General features: G+C 54.8%; 5 protein-coding genes across 5 annotated transcripts; 3 read left to right on the plus strand and 2 right to left on the minus strand.

The window, feature by feature from the left end:
* Positions 1–2,648: 2,648 nt before the first annotated feature.
* Positions 2,649–3,101, minus strand: CLUP02_08983 (uncharacterized protein; the record flags this gene model as incomplete). The annotated part of the gene is made up of 1 exon (XM_049287964.1): positions 2,649–3,101. The coding sequence occupies one exon, from the start codon at positions 3,099–3,101 to the stop codon at positions 2,649–2,651; it is 453 nt and encodes a 150-aa protein (XP_049145107.1).
* Positions 3,102–4,138: 1,037 nt separating this feature from the next.
* Positions 4,139–5,939, plus strand: CLUP02_08984 (subtilase; the record flags this gene model as incomplete). Its single annotated transcript, XM_049287965.1, has 2 exons — positions 4,139–4,516; positions 4,713–5,939. 2 exons carry the CDS (start codon positions 4,139–4,141, stop codon positions 5,937–5,939), a joined length of 1,605 nt encoding a protein of 534 aa, XP_049145108.1.
* A 1,025-nt stretch (positions 5,940–6,964) lies between these two features.
* On the plus strand, positions 6,965–10,363 carry CLUP02_08985 (uncharacterized protein; the record flags this gene model as incomplete). Its single annotated transcript, XM_049287966.1, has 1 exon — positions 6,965–10,363. One exon carries the CDS (start codon positions 6,965–6,967, stop codon positions 10,361–10,363), a length of 3,399 nt encoding a protein of 1,132 aa, XP_049145109.1.
* A 178-nt stretch (positions 10,364–10,541) lies between these two features.
* Positions 10,542–12,252, minus strand: CLUP02_08986 (uncharacterized protein; the record flags this gene model as incomplete). Its single annotated transcript, XM_049287967.1, has 3 exons — positions 10,542–11,342; positions 11,437–11,698; positions 12,197–12,252. Coding segments are annotated over 3 exons (1,119 nt in total), but the record flags the coding sequence as incomplete, so codon positions are not given.
* Positions 12,253–12,929: 677 nt separating this feature from the next.
* On the plus strand, positions 12,930–14,155 carry CLUP02_08987 (phospholipase/Carboxylesterase; the record flags this gene model as incomplete). Its single annotated transcript, XM_049287968.1, has 3 exons — positions 12,930–13,358; positions 13,444–13,988; positions 14,071–14,155. 3 exons carry the CDS (start codon positions 12,930–12,932, stop codon positions 14,153–14,155), a joined length of 1,059 nt encoding a protein of 352 aa, XP_049145111.1.
* Positions 14,156–14,895: the final 740 nt, after the last annotated feature.

Genomic DNA, 14,895 nt, shown 5'->3' on the forward strand with positions numbered 1-14,895 from the left:
CGCTCTCAGTGGCCGCCTTGTCACGCACAAGCAGGAAGGAACGTCTGACGTGCCGGCCGGGTTGGGAAGGAGTGGGGTAGGAATGGTGGCGGTGCTGCAGCAGCTCAGTCATTGTGGACGGACACCGACACCGCTAAAAGATGATGCAGCTCAGTGAGCTACTCCACTGAAGTAGACCAAACGTCCATGTTCAGCTTGGGGGACCCCGTTGCATTGCGCAGAGACGATGGTGACACGCCTTGCCCCCATGCTATTCATGGAAACAGCTCACACTGCGCGAGAAGGTTGTAAAGCACACAGTGAGAGCGATCTTACTTGGCTTTCTCGGTCTTCATCTTCACATGCGAGGTGACTTGATGTCCTTGTATACGTTGATGACGCCCTTTTGAATAAGAGTTCACGTTGTTTGCTACCTACCTTACTGCCAGAGAGCTCTCAGTACTCCGTATTGCTGCGGGTATCTGCAGTGACATGTTCTACGCAGTACTCCGTACACAGTAAAATGCGAGCCTGGCTCCGAGCTTACTATGTAGCTGAGCTTCAGAAACAAGGTGCGTCTTAGTGCAGATAAACCCTGGCTTATCGCGGCCAAACTGAGATGTGCAGACAAAGATACGGATAGCTTCCGGTTCTAACACTAACAGTGGACAGTGGACTGGGATCATCAGAGTGGACCTCATGAAACATTGTTGCTTCATCCCATTCGAGCACGCTCTCAGATATAGACACCAAGGTATCTCTACAGTCAAGTACCGAATCAATAGAAGATGGATGCTGTGCCCTTTGGTTGGCAGCTCGGACCCCAAGTACCAATCTGACGCGAGTTGTCTTGCTTGCCTAGGATGACGAAGAATACGTAGTACCTACCTACTAGGAGGTAGCCCGCTTGGTGTACATATCCGTACATGAATGCATACTCGCTCTCAACTGCATAATCGCTAAAGGTAGCTGGAGGGTTGAAGAGAACACCCTCACTGGTGCATGAAACCCACCAGCAAAAGCTAGAAATACCTCAAAGACATAGGAACACGAATCAGTCAACGGCGGCCTATCAGTCTTTCTAGCTCTTTGAGTCAGTGGCCAGCCCTCAGCGCTAGATGGCTATGACAATGCAGGTAAACAAAAGACAGAGAGTCGGTCAACTGCCCATGTGTCATGACTCCGTCGACCGGGATTTGCTTGGGGGATCATCGGCTCAGGCGCTGGCCATCCTTTCGGAGGAGCATTGCTGCATCTGGGAGGAAGCTTAGGCGGCATGCGTGGTTTCAGTCTGCCTCTTCCCCAACTCTTCGACACCGAGACATGGACAAGCTTGGTGGGTTGTGAAAGCACTGAGAATAGTCGCGAGATATTCTCGCAAGGCGATGATGCTTACCGACATGTTCGCCGAAATGGTGTCGAGCTTCGTTATTGTGTCTACGGTCAACGACACGCGTACCGCATACCCCCATATCGAACTGGCGTGAATGGCCCAATTGCCTTTACGGACGGATCAAGATGGTGTGTTGGGTTGCTATCCTCGCATTGACAGGCGACTCGCAAGCTCGTGGCGTTTTCTTTATACGCAACACACACCGAGACGTTCCTGAGCCGATGGGCGGCGGTTGGTGAACTAAAACAAAAGGCAATTGTCATATTCGGACGAATGTTTCCGCTCTGCTGACCTGCGGGAGTAACGCAAGCCGCCGCCGAAGCCGCCATCCCGCTATTGTCGCCTCCCATAATCACTGAGAGAACCCGGATGAGTCGTTTGAACGAGAGCTAGAGCTTCGGGGCTGGCACAGGTTGGCTCTTCGTACCAAACTACGGCTGGCCTGTCTGGCACGCCGCACGTCTGACTAGCCGTCTCCAGCAGTGTCTTGTCCAACGCCAGACTGCCTCCCGATGACGGGAAGACAGGGGAATGGATAGAGGCACGTGCCAGGCACCACACGGGGACGCTCTCATCTGACCCGTGGGTCAGGCGTCTGGCGACTCTGGCCTAGCTCGGACCAGCGTAGCGTTGGTGCTGGGCCTCGTCTCCCCGCCTCCATGTTCCAGTCAGACAGCTTGCCCTTGAACCCCTTCCGCCTAGGAGCTTGCCCTTGAGCAGAGGGTGGCAGGGCAGCAGAGGTACCTTGCGGGATAGCTCAAGCATCAAGAACCACCTGAGCGACAACCGCCCGCCAGCATCACCTTGGATCTTTGGGTGCTGGGGGCATTGATGAGACCAACAAAGCAGTCGCCTACTTAGTGGCTCCGGCACCTGGTACCCTCTTCGCCTTGGATTTAATCCCGGGTAGGTCTTATCCACACAAAGACCCAGCTGCGCCGGACACCTTATTACAGTTAATCGCATCATCGTTGAGCAGGTTCCTTACCCAATGTGGCAGCCGGCAGCCCAGCAGGCTAGAAGGAACCGAGACGCCGACCTGCGTCCCGAGGCCAGGCAGGCAATAGCAGATCCGGACAAACACCACGATGCATACTTCGTACTGCCAGCACACGACATGTAGGATTTGGGTCTCTATCCCTCTGAGTGGTCGACCACAAAGCACAGCAAAACGACGAAAGCTTCGAGTGTCGAGATAAGACGGGATGGCAGCGCTTGTTAAGCTTCAGGGTCCTCCGGATAGATCTGCCTCGCCCTCCGCTCTGTGAATCGTCCATTACGCGTTATCGCATGCAGCGTTATGCGGGATATGCGGACTGGGTGGGTGTGCTCTGGTGGGTTGGGAGGGGGAGCTTGGTTGTGGATTAGTAGAAGTGGGTGAAGAATGTCTGAGGAATGCTGATAGCGCGGTACATCTTCTCGACTTGCTCGTGACCAGGGAGCCGGTGCTCCCAAGCTGCGACTGGTTGGTAGGCTGTGCCTCTGTGCTGCTGCCCGGTCGGTGCCTGGCACGTCTGGCATGGCATTGGCGCTGTGCTGGCTTGATCGTCCGTTGCTTCGGGGATGCTTGGGATGGTCGATTGAAAGCTGTCAACCGTATGCGTAAGAAGGTTTCCAGGAAAGGAGAAAACACCCTCGTAGCCATGAGCTGGTTGACACTTGTGAGCCATCGGTCGTGAGGAGGAGTGAGACCCCGAGGCTGTTGGACAGGGCGAAGCACGGAGTACATTGCCCCATGCTCTGCTGTGACTGATTGCCTCCGTATCGGCCTTGGCTATTAGGACTCGGTCAGATAGCCTCGGGGGTATGACGTCGCCCTCAGAGCTCTGACTCTGGCTCTCAAGGTGCAATAATCAGTCATGCGTGTTTCCTTGTCGGTTGCAACCACGAGAATCCGAAGAATTTTGCTAAGACATGGAAGGAAATGGTGTCTAGAGATTCGGATGAGCGTAAACGGTGAAAGACGATAGAAAAGCAGCATGGCATGGCAGGCACATTGTCGATGGCGGGAAGCTTGAGTGAAGCTTCCCCAACAGACGGAGGCCGGATTGGTTGTGTTCCTGGCGGATGCAGCGTGCCGCCAGAAAGGAAGAGGAGAAGTAGAGCTACCTGAGTAAGTCACTTGCTATCGCCCATTTGCACAATCCCATCCCCGTCCTCCGTCCTCTCTCTTTTGAAGCAGCCTCCCGTATCGAACAAGTGACAGGCTGCTCGGGGTAAAGTGGAAAGGTACCTACCCTGCTGGGTTCCTAGCAGGAACCAGGTACGTACTTGTTGCCTGTAAGCGGGGACTGTCCCAGGGAAACCCCAAACGTGACCCTCCCAGACTGTCCAAGTACCTCCCTTATCGCATTGCCGAGGAAACCCTATCGAGTCATTCCATTGGCTCTCTCGCCATCGCGCTAAGCCGGTTTCGGCCCCGTCAGCCACCCTCCAGCTCTTATCTTGGTTGGCTGCGTCACACACTGGCAACACTGGGGCGGCGCAACCATCCTAAGGCCGATACCTCACCTAGAGCTGTGCGCACGCAACCGCTGTCGCTGCCTTCCCTTTATATCTACCCGCTCCCGCTCTCCGACAGCTCCATCGTCTATCTCTCTGCTCCATCTCTCTCCCATCCCTCCCCCTCCTTCATCGACCATCCATCCTCTCAATCCCATCGAGTATTCGTCTGTCCTTGGCGTTCTTCGCAGCTTCAGTTTCCTTCTCTGTCATCTCAACCAGCGTCTCCGGTAGACTCTACTCACCTCCACAACACCGCCCATCATGAGAGGCTTCATCGGTGCTGTGGCCGGCCTGGCCGCTGTTGCCAGCGCTACCCCCTCTCTCTCCATTGAGACTGTCCACGACGGCGCTGCACCCCTTCTTTCTTCCACCAACGCCGAGGCCGTCCCGAACTCATACATCGTCAAGTTCAAGAAGCACGTCTCGGACTCCGGCGCCTCGGACCACCACAACTGGGTCCAGAACATTCACTCCTCCGCTCAGGATGAGCGTCTCGAGTTGCGCAAGCGTGGCCAGGAGCCCATGGTTGACGATGTCTTCCACGGCTTGAAGCACACATACAAGATTGGCAAGGACTTCTTGGGCTACGCCGGTCACTTCGATGATGCCACCATCGAGAAGGTCCGGAGGCACCCTGACGTAAGTCCGACCCTGATACCCTCGTCCCGAGATCCAAGACGCACCCCAAACCCGTGGACCCACCATCACTGCAGTCCACGGCAAAGGCGGTCTTGGCTATCCGACCCTGACGGGCTCGGGCTCTCAAGCTCGGCTCGGCCGCTTTCGGTCTCCTAGCCTCATTTTCTGACACAGCCACTAACATGCTTCTTCACAGGTCGAGTTCATCGAGGTCGACTCCGTTGTCCACACCCAGGTTCCCGTCAAGTCCCAGGTTGAGGACAAGTGTGACGGCGAGCTCGAGAAGCTGGCCCCCTGGGGTCTGGCTCGTGTCTCCCACCGCAAGTCTCTCGGCTTCGGCACATATGACAAGTACCTCTACGCTGAGGATGCTGGTGAAGGTGTAGATGCCTACGTTATCGACACCGGCACCAACGTCGACCACGTCGATTTCGAGGGCCGTGCCAAGTGGGGAAAGACCATTCCCTCTGGTGACCAGGACGCTGATGGCAACGGCCACGGCACTCACTGCTCCGGCACTATTGCTGGCAAGAAGTACGGTGTCGCCAAGAAGGCCAATGTCTACGCCGTCAAGGTTCTCCGCTCCAACGGCTCCGGCACCATGTCCGACGTCGTCAAGGGTGTTGAGTGGGCTGCCACTTCCCACACTGAGCAGGTTCAGGCCGCCAAGGATGGCAAGCGCAAGGGCTTCAAGGGCTCCGTCGCCAACATGTCTCTCGGCGGTGGCAAGACCCAGGCTCTCGATGCTGTTGTGAACGCTGCCGTCGACGCTGGTATTCACTTCGCCGTCGCCGCCGGCAACGACAACGCCGATGCCTGCAACTACTCCCCCGCTGCTGCCGAGAAGGCCGTCACCGTCGGTGCCACTGAGCTCGGCGACCGCCGCTCTTACTTCTCCAACTACGGAAAGTGCACTGACATCTTCGCCCCTGGCACCAACATCAAGTCCACCTGGATTGGCAGCAAGTACGCCGTCAACACCATCTCCGGTACCTCCATGGCCTCTCCCCACATTTGCGGTCTCCTGGCCTACTACCTTTCCCTCCAGCCCGCCTCTGACTCCGAGTACTCTGTTGCTCCCATCACCCCCAAGAAGCTCAAGGAGGCTCTCATTGCCGTCGGTACCGTCGGTGCCCTCAGCGACATTCCCCGCGACACCCCCAACGTCCTCGCCTGGAACGGCGGTGGCTGCAACAACTACACTGCCATCGTCAAGGCTGGCGGTTACACTGTCAAGCAGGAGTCCAAGGAGACCACCATCGATGACCTCGAGAAGGCCATTGAGGAGGACTTTGAGGTTCTTTCTGGCAAGGTTGTCAAGGGTGCCAAGAGCGTCGGCACCAAGGCCGAGAAGTTCGCCAAGAAGATCCACAACTTGGTCGACGAGGAGCTTAAGGAGTTCCTCAGGGAGACCTCTTTGTAAGCCTTATAATAGAGCGCTAGAATGGTCTTTTATTTCCTTTTTCTTTGGGTCCATGAGAGTGTACGCATAGGTTTATTGCGGGATGGGACAGGATGGATGCATCGCTTTCATAGCTACATACAGATCTCATAGCACAACCAATAAGTTTCTTAACTGTAACCATTTCCAACCACGGTGATCTTGATTGTTCAAGTCTGCTAAGTGACCATTGCTGTCCGACCGGCCGCGCCCCAGGAGGGTTGGACAAGTATGAGAAGGCCCAAAGTTTAATGACGTCCATGAGTAAGCCTATCTGTCATGCCGTTGGGGTTGAGGTTGTCAGGTCAAAATAGAATTGAAGTGAGTGTATTCAAGTACAGTAGTGTCACAGAATTCTTGGGGACCTAGTGCCATGGCTGCATGGCTAGCTTCCGTCATCTGAGTCAATCTGGCATTGAGACAATGCATTACAACCGCCTAGTCCTGAATCTCCAGCTAATCTTGGCTTGCCTGACTTTCTGCACCTTGCGCTCGCTGCGTGAAGGGGAAAGAGGGAAGACTGGAATGTGATCCGGTCCCTGTGCGGAAGTAATGGCACAACGGCTGGCTCTTGCCCAAGTGCCATCTCATGCCTGCCCCCCAAAGGCCAAGGGAAGGGATCAGTCAGCGTTTCTCCTTCCTTCGCCTGGACATGACGTGGCTTCCCACCTCTTCCCTCTGAAAGTTCATTCAATCTTGGAGAAGGAGCAGTCATGGAGCTCGCCGTTACACTAACTGCTGGCTGTTGGTGGCCCTGCTCAAGGGACAACGTCCCTCCGCTACATCCTCCATTCAAGCATTCACGGCTCATCATTTGACACTCTCGACGATACTTCTTCATAGTCTCCCAGCTTGCTTTTGGTTAGCCTCAGGCCGAGTTTCCGAACGTCGACCGACAAATAGCAGCTTCACTTGAATCTCTCTACTTCCCTTTATTCCTAAGCCGCCTCGAGAATTGGTGTCTTCCTTCCGCTAGGCCCTCCTCCTAATACACCCACGCTCACCCTATGCGGCGACATAACAGTACCAAGTCGAGGTCGACTCTGACTCGAAGCAAGTCTACGGCTTCCGTTCGCTCGGCTGTTCAACGATTAGAGCACATTGATCCAGCCACTGCCGAACGAGATGCTCATATTGCCGCCACTCTATCCTTCTCTCGGGCGAACCACAATGCCGATGTGGACATGGGAATTGAATCTTTGAGGCAATTCCAAAAGCCTTTCAGCCTGAAGACTTGGTCGGAGAATCCCTCAAGTCAGCTTCCAAACCAATCGGATCAGCTCAGCTCCAATGCCGGGGGTCTACGCCGACAGCAGAGTATTCGATTTGTGAAGCAAGGGGCTCGAACCAAACGACAGCAAAGTCAAATCAACGATGACTCTTCTGATATAGGGACTGTTTGTCATCGGAGCGTCCTCAAAGATGTTGCCAATCAGCCCGCTAGCCGAACTTGTCGTACTGCCGAGCGTCCATTTGTGAGCACTTATACGACCAACTACATCAATTCTTTACCTCCGAGCGAATCATTCGGGTCTCCAGACGAATGTGCACCTGCTCCAGCATCGTACCGAAGACTGCGCAAGTCACGCTCAATGTTTGCCCCCTTGAATCCGACCGGTCTGCGCCGACCAAGCAAGACATACTTCAGCGAGTCTCCGGAGCAGGAGAATGTACAGCCTGCTTTGGGACGACAGTCTATGCAAGACATGAAGGAGAATAAGCCATCACCGAAGAAGATTCTTGGGCTGAGGAACCCAAAGTCAATGAGCTTTCTCAAAATTCGGGGCGTTCTGGATTCTGACAGACTTGGGAGCCGACAGCAGATCGATTTGGCAGTCCAAGAAGCCGAGGACAGTTTCCGCAAAGACGTCGAGGAACAACGGCAATCGAAACCGCGACCATCGACGATATTCTCGAAAGCAAAGAAAGGTCAGGCGTCTCTGAGTTTACGCCGATCCATGAGAGACTTCAGTGCCGATGTTCAATCGCTTGGCCCGGAAAATGGTTTCGTGATCAATAAGGACGCTTCTCTTCGAAAGAAGGCCCGAAAAGTCTCAAGCAGTCTCAAAAGCAAATTGAAAGATATGTTCCGCCGGAGTAAGAAGGATGATTTGGTTGTGGAAGCTAGCGGGCCTCCTTCAAAGGTTTCGAACGTAGTCCAAGACCTCGTTGGCGTTGACAACGAACAGGACGATGCATACATGGACATTGCGGACCCTGTGTTGTTGGACGAGTGTTCGATCTCACAAGTGCCTTCACGAGTCCCGTCTCTTCACGATGCTTCCCCAACCCAGAAGCTTCACTCGCGAAAAGGAAGCATAGAGAGCATTGGAGGTGAAAGAAAGGCATCGGATGAGAAATCTCGCGTCACCAGTTGGACGAGCTCGGGCACTCATACTCTTAACAGTCAAAGTACTTGGGGCGGGGAGCGGGAGCGTCAGCGGCTGTCCGTCATCAAAGAGATTGGACCACATAAGTCCTCATCTTCTTTCCAGCGACCAGGCCTGGCTGACCGTAACCCATTCAAGTCCGAACCACCACCTCCGCAACAGGATGAACTCGTCCGCCTCGGCCCATCAGTCGATAGCGCCAGAGTCTACTCCGCCCTCATGAAGCGATTGGACGAATGCAAGCAAATAAGTCAACGAGAAGAGCAGCTACGGCATGGTAGTGATGGGAGTACCGGTCTCAATTGGAACGGCAAAGTTGGTTCGTCGACATCTCTCGGCGGCCAGGAACTTGACGATGCTACGAATCAAGACCTACCAACCATAAGATGTGTTTTACAAGAGGACGACGTCTTCCATGACAGTCCGTGGGAGCAAAGATTGAAAACAGTGGTTGAGACCGAAGGCCCTCAGTCGGCTCATGATGAAGCGGTATCCCCATCCGATAGTACAATGCATCATCGCCAGCGTTCGGCTTCTGAGACTACCTTTGAAGCTTACAAGCCTCACTCAAGACCCGTGGCCGGGTTCGAAACAGGCCACTCGCCCTCGAAGCCGTATAATTTGCAGGGCGATAAGACCGCGAATCCACCAAGAGCATTGTCTAATCGCAGTTCGGCGTTCTTTGGCAGCCCGACTTGCCATCTCTTCCGCACCACGAGTCCATATCGCAAGGTCTTACAAGAGAAGGTCAGATCAGAGTCACAGGCTCCAGTTTCAGATCAGTTACTCTCACCATCAGTTTCAATGCTGAACCTCGACCTTATACCTACAAGGCGTCGCCCGAGTCTCTCTAAGGAAGATTCCCGACTTGCTTACTCTGAAAGTATATACTCTGACGATCTTCTCTCCCCACGTGCATTACCACAAAGTGTCGGGGGACAAACAGAACCAAGAGTGCCACCCCGACACCCCAACCATGTAGTGGCCGGTTCTGATTATCGACAGACACCCTCTATGTCCAACAACTTGGAGGCTGTTGCGAAGGATCTCAGTCCTAATGCTACACCCGTGATTAACACACATCAAATACGCTACTTGCCAAGTGGCTCTTATACCTATACACCGACAATGCCACAGAGCCGAACGGTCTCAAACGCAAGTTCTGTGGAGTGGAAGACTTGGCTCTCTGCCAATGCGGCGCATACCGACGCTAAGTTGGCCAATACTGGAACTCAGCACCTGACGGAAGTTCGTCACGCAAAGACAAGTGTGCCTAGAAGCTTGGGTCATGTGCGTGAGCGCGCAGAGATTGAGGACCCTGAATCTCCAACTTTGTACAGAGCTATGGGCACAGGAAAGGCCAAACTGCAAACGCCACTAAGAGTGACGAGCCACAATCCACGTCAAGTGTCGTCTGCCAGCCGCGTTGAGCTTGACATAGACGATTCAAAGTTCTCCACACCTTTGAGAGACGAGAACACGACCCCTGAGACGGGCGGACGCGTGGCTAGGCGTCTTCGTGGCATCTACAACCCTCCACCAATTCCGCCCAGAAGCTCTTTGAGGACGACTCCTTCGATGCCGGTTTTGCAGTCTCGTCTTTCTCATAGCAACTTACCCGTTAAAGCCGTAGATCGACAAGCTTCCAAGGTTCGCAGCATGGACGCCATCCCAAAGGCCCAAAATTTCGAGTCCCCCTTCCAGCCCAAGACACGATCTCCGGTCAAATTAGTCAGACGCACCGGACTACAAAAAGGGCTTCAATCGTCTGCTTCCAGCCCAAGGTTGACAATCGAGAAACAATTCGGTCCCATGCTGGCCAGTCATGATGGCGGGTCTCCCAGGGAGAGGCGGGGGTCCGTTCGTCGGCTACTAGACTCTAGCGACTCGCATGATGGTGAGAGATCCGATACCGCGAGCCTTGACTGGAAGGCCGAAGCAGCTGGCAGCCATCACTTGGTGGAGAATTTTCTCAGCAGTAGGCGTCGGCCACCAGTCCATGGGGCGTTCGTATGAGAAGAGACTGTGGGTTTCTCGTAATGGAGACGTATTCGGTTCAGTAAAACGCTTAATGCAAGTCTATTGTCAGACACTTTTATAATTAACGATGACTCGCGGGTATCATAGATGTGTTGTTACAAAGTTCAATGTTAATACATGGTTTTGTTGCGAACGCAAGGCTCTTGTGATGGCATCATGTCACGGACTTCGGAACATCCCCAAAACGATACTGAGCCCACGCGAAGCTGCCTTCCTTCATGGTCCACAGCTGCTTCCCGCGGTCGTCCCCCGCAGCCCCGGCGGCCACGTGAATGGGCATGAGATGATCCATGTACGGATGAGCCTGCTTGGCATCGGGCCGCCTGCAGACCTGAGCCATCTTGTCCTGCCTCTCGGCGACGTTGGAGACCTCGACAGCCTCTTTGAGAGCGTCGTCGAAGCTGACGGCGTACGGCATCGGCCGCGGATCGTTGCTCATGTGGTAGAGATTGTGAACGGACATGCCCGCGCCAATGATAACGACGCCTTCGTCGCGTAGGGCGGAGAGGGCGGCGCCGAGGCGGTAGTGAGCATCCGGGTCCTCTGAGCGGAAGAGCGATGCTTGGACTAGCGGGACCTTGAGGGGGTTTGCGGAGGGGTTGAAGGCTACGTGGAAGCCTGCCCACACGCCGTGGTCTAGGCCGCGGTCTGTCGTGGGTACGCAGGAGATGTTGCTGCCGTGGGAGGCGGAGAGGAGGGAGCAGACGCGGGATGCGAGCTGCGGGGAGCCGGTGTTCGGGTAGGTTGCTGAGTAGTAGTGGAGGGGGAAGCCGGAGAAGTCGTAGATTAGCGGGGCGGGGCCGGGTGCGGCGTTGATCGAGATGGTGGTGGGGGAGGGAGATTGCCAGTGGGCTGAGAAGACTAGGATTGCGGTGGGGGCGAGGGAGGTTATTTCGGCGCCGATGTGTTGGAGGGTTGGGTAGACTGGGTGGGCTTTGTTGTACATTACGTCTGGCTTTGTGGTGTTAGTTTGGCGGTGAGGTTGTATGGTGAGGGCGAGGCATATGGTGAGAGTGAGAGTGAGGGACGGGGGGGGGGGGGTTGCTTACGCCGCCGTGGGAGAAGAAGTAGACTGGCATCCGCGGTTTCTTCATCTTTGGCGAGTCTGTAACCTGAGAGGAAGTTGAGGGTATGAGAGTTGTCGTCACTGATGTGAGGAAGGCGCGGAGAGTCGGTGAGAGCATGTAGGCCGTTAGAGCGACTGTGAGGGACAGGAGGAATAGGGGATTTAGACGAGGCATCTTGGAGTGCGGTTGGTGGCTTAGTAGTTGACTTGACACGCCCGCGATGTTGTGTGTTTGAGTGATCGTCCTGGAGCGGGACGGGAGTCAAGCATATATGAACCCCCGGAGGTCGTTGGGCGCTACCCGACGGGCCGGATGAGGGATGCGGCGCGGGGGTTGAGGAGGGGCCGGATGGCGGGTGATTTTGTTTTCGTCGCGCGCGGCCGGGTCCACTGTTGGGCGGGCGGAGTGGGAGGGCCGTTCGAGGTGGGCGATGAAATAAGGTAGGATGCGTCAACGCAGGGGCCATTGATAATCATCCTATTCCATACCTATACAAAGTACATGCTTCAAAGAATACTCAAAGAATACGTAAAAGATAAGAGGTAAGAATAAGAACAGCGAAAATAACAGAAATATTCAGAGCGAGAAATCAATAAGAGCAACAAGACAGTGAGAGCTATCAGGACTGTAGTAGCAAGGGGGTCACTAGGGGAAATAGGAGCAATTTGAACAGTGCCCTAGGGATGCCAGGAATAGAGCTAGGGTATCGGGCAGCAAATGATTGTGTCACCCACTTGCGTACCAAAATGCGCCGAGGTGGTCGTGAGATCGTGGCCGGAGGATTACCGGAATTACGGGCTAGGGGGTTTAAGAGAGTTATGTTTGGGCCATCTACTGATCTCATGGCCTGATGGAGTGCGAAGCTCGAGGTGTAGAGCAGTCTAAGCTCTAATGTGAGCTTCGAGCTTCCCCCTGCTCGTCAGTGAGGTGATGGGTGCTGACTGCTATCATTCTATGACTTTGCACCACATCACTATAAGTAAAGAATGCGTTCCAATGGCGCAAAGAATACACAATGACAAAAATCTTCTCGTAGCCTATCAATCCATTCGTCTCACTAGCCAGGAGGTATTTATCAAGGCCGACGGTTCAGGTCAAACTGGGCTGGTTGGTGGAGTATCTACCTTACCTAAGTTCGAGCTCCAGAATCAATACACCCGCAGCCCTCAGTAGTACGCCACGACAGGCTACGAGTTCGAGCTCGATTCACAGCAAGTGCACCAGAAGATGTAGCCACACCGGCGGTGAACTCTGTGTTTCCTTCGCATATCTTACGAGTAAGCAACCGTTACCACGAATGGGACAGTGCAAGCTGCATTGGAAAACGGTACCGAGCCCGGATCAGCGCCCCGCATACGCCATCGGAGAAAGGGTAAGAAAAACCCACATCTTAATCGGCCCGCCGCCCGAGCTTTCGCCGCGTCGTCTCTCAGCTCTGTCTGTCCTGTGCTGCCCTTGCTTGACACAATCCGCAAATGCTCGTCTCGCGAGTAACCGCAACAACCATCCTCCTCACCCTCCTCGCGCCCTTCACCGCCGCCACACCGCAACAGGAACAACAACAACAACTAAAGCACCTCGAGCAGCAGGATCCGCTTTCTGAGGCAGAAGAGCTCCACCCCCTGCCACCTCATCACCCGTCTCTCGCAGGCATCGCAGAAGCGCAAGGTCCCGACTTGCTCTCACCCCCTACCACCTACGAAGCCATGTCGTCCTCCGTCGCCCGGACGGCCCCGCTCGTGTTCCCGGCCGCGGGGAAGCACACGGCCACCGTCATCTTTGCCCACGGCCTCGGCGATACGGGCCACGGCTGGGCGAGCGCCGTTGAGAACTGGCGGCGGAGGCAGAGGCTTGATGAGGTCAAGTTTGTGCTGCCTCATGCGCCTCAGATCCCCATTACCTGTGTAAGTTGACACCCTATCTCAGTTTCTTCCAATGGTTCTCTACGAAAATGTGGAAGTCGTTGCCGATTACTAACATCATGCACAGAACTGGGGCATGCGCATGCCGGGTTGGTTCGACATTGTAAGTCGCGCTACAATCTTCGACCGCCACCGCCAAAAACAGGCAGAAGCAGCATCATCATCATCATCATCCCCATCATCGCCCAAGCTAACCACCATCCCCCACCCACAGAAAGTCCTCGACGGCACAGTCGAGGCCCTCCGCGAATCCGAAGACGAGCGGGGGATCCTCGCCTCGTCAGAGTACTTCCAGCAGCTCGTCCAGGCCGAGGTGGACGCCGGCATCCCCGCCGAGCGCGTCGTCCTCGGCGGCTTCAGCCAGGGCGGCGCCATGGCTATTTTCTCGGGTCTGACGGGCAAGCACCGCATCGGCGGTATCGTGGGCCTGTCGTGCTGGCTGCTGCTGAGCAACAAGTTTGCCGGGCTGGTCCCCGAGGAGAAGGCGAACCAGGAGACGCCCGTGTGGTTGGGCCACGGCGACGCGGATCCGCTTGTCAGGCCTGAGTTGGGGGCGCTGAGTATGGATGCGTTGAAGGGGCTTGGGTATAAGGTGTCGAGGACGCTTTACCCGTGAGTATTCTCTGTCGCCCTCTCACTTCCTTCTTCATAGGGCCAGGTCACAATGAGGGCGGAATGCTGACATCAATCACAGGGGTATGGGCCACGCCGCTTGCCCTGAGGAGTTGGACGACGTTGAAGCTTTCTTGTTGGAGAGACTCCCGCCTACTCAGAAGTAGGGTGCTGTTGGCAGAGATCTTTTTAGGAGTAGCTGGAAGATGTGTTTATGTATGTAGAAAGAGCACGAGGCAACGGAAGGATAGAGAGAGCCTAGTAGCTAGGGAAGATGGTCTTTTTCGACAGAGGATGTTCGATAGAACCAGTCTTGCTCAAGATAAACAACATGATACATCATTTCCATTACCAAAAGCCTACGTTCACTAAGCCAATCGCTCGATGAAAATGTATGTATACATGGTCCTGTAAAGTGAGAGTGAACGAAATCGATGATGTAGAATAAGTTGCCTCATCTTCGATAGCCTATTTGAGAAGTAGTTTCGTTTCAGATCGCCTCGTGGACCCGTTATGAGAGATGAGAGTGAGATCACACTCAAATGCAATCATGGACAATGCCTCTCATTAAGCAACTCAGTGAGAGGGTCGCCTTGCCTCAAATTCCTAAGCACACAACATACACAGACATGCACATAATTACTAAGCTTACCTAATCATGTCGGACTGAGCTAACCAACTTGTGGCAAGCTCGTCGATCCGCCGTTTGGTTGCGCTAGCGTTGTCTCGTCCAAGGGCCGTCGTCTTATCTCACCTTCATTCTTCACTGCGGTGTGTGGTGCTGCAGCAACTGTTCTTTAGTCTTCCCTCCCGCCTGCCGCAAAGCAGGGCATCTTCCAGGGTCACCTGCGGGTCCCCTTTCCCCCACCCCATCGTCCCCCGAATCACAAGGTCTCCCAGCGCCATG

This window comes from Colletotrichum lupini, chromosome 4 (assembly GCF_023278565.1).
Source record: "Colletotrichum lupini chromosome 4, complete sequence".
In the NCBI taxonomy this organism is placed as follows: Eukaryota; Fungi; Ascomycota; class Sordariomycetes; order Glomerellales; family Glomerellaceae; genus Colletotrichum; species Colletotrichum lupini.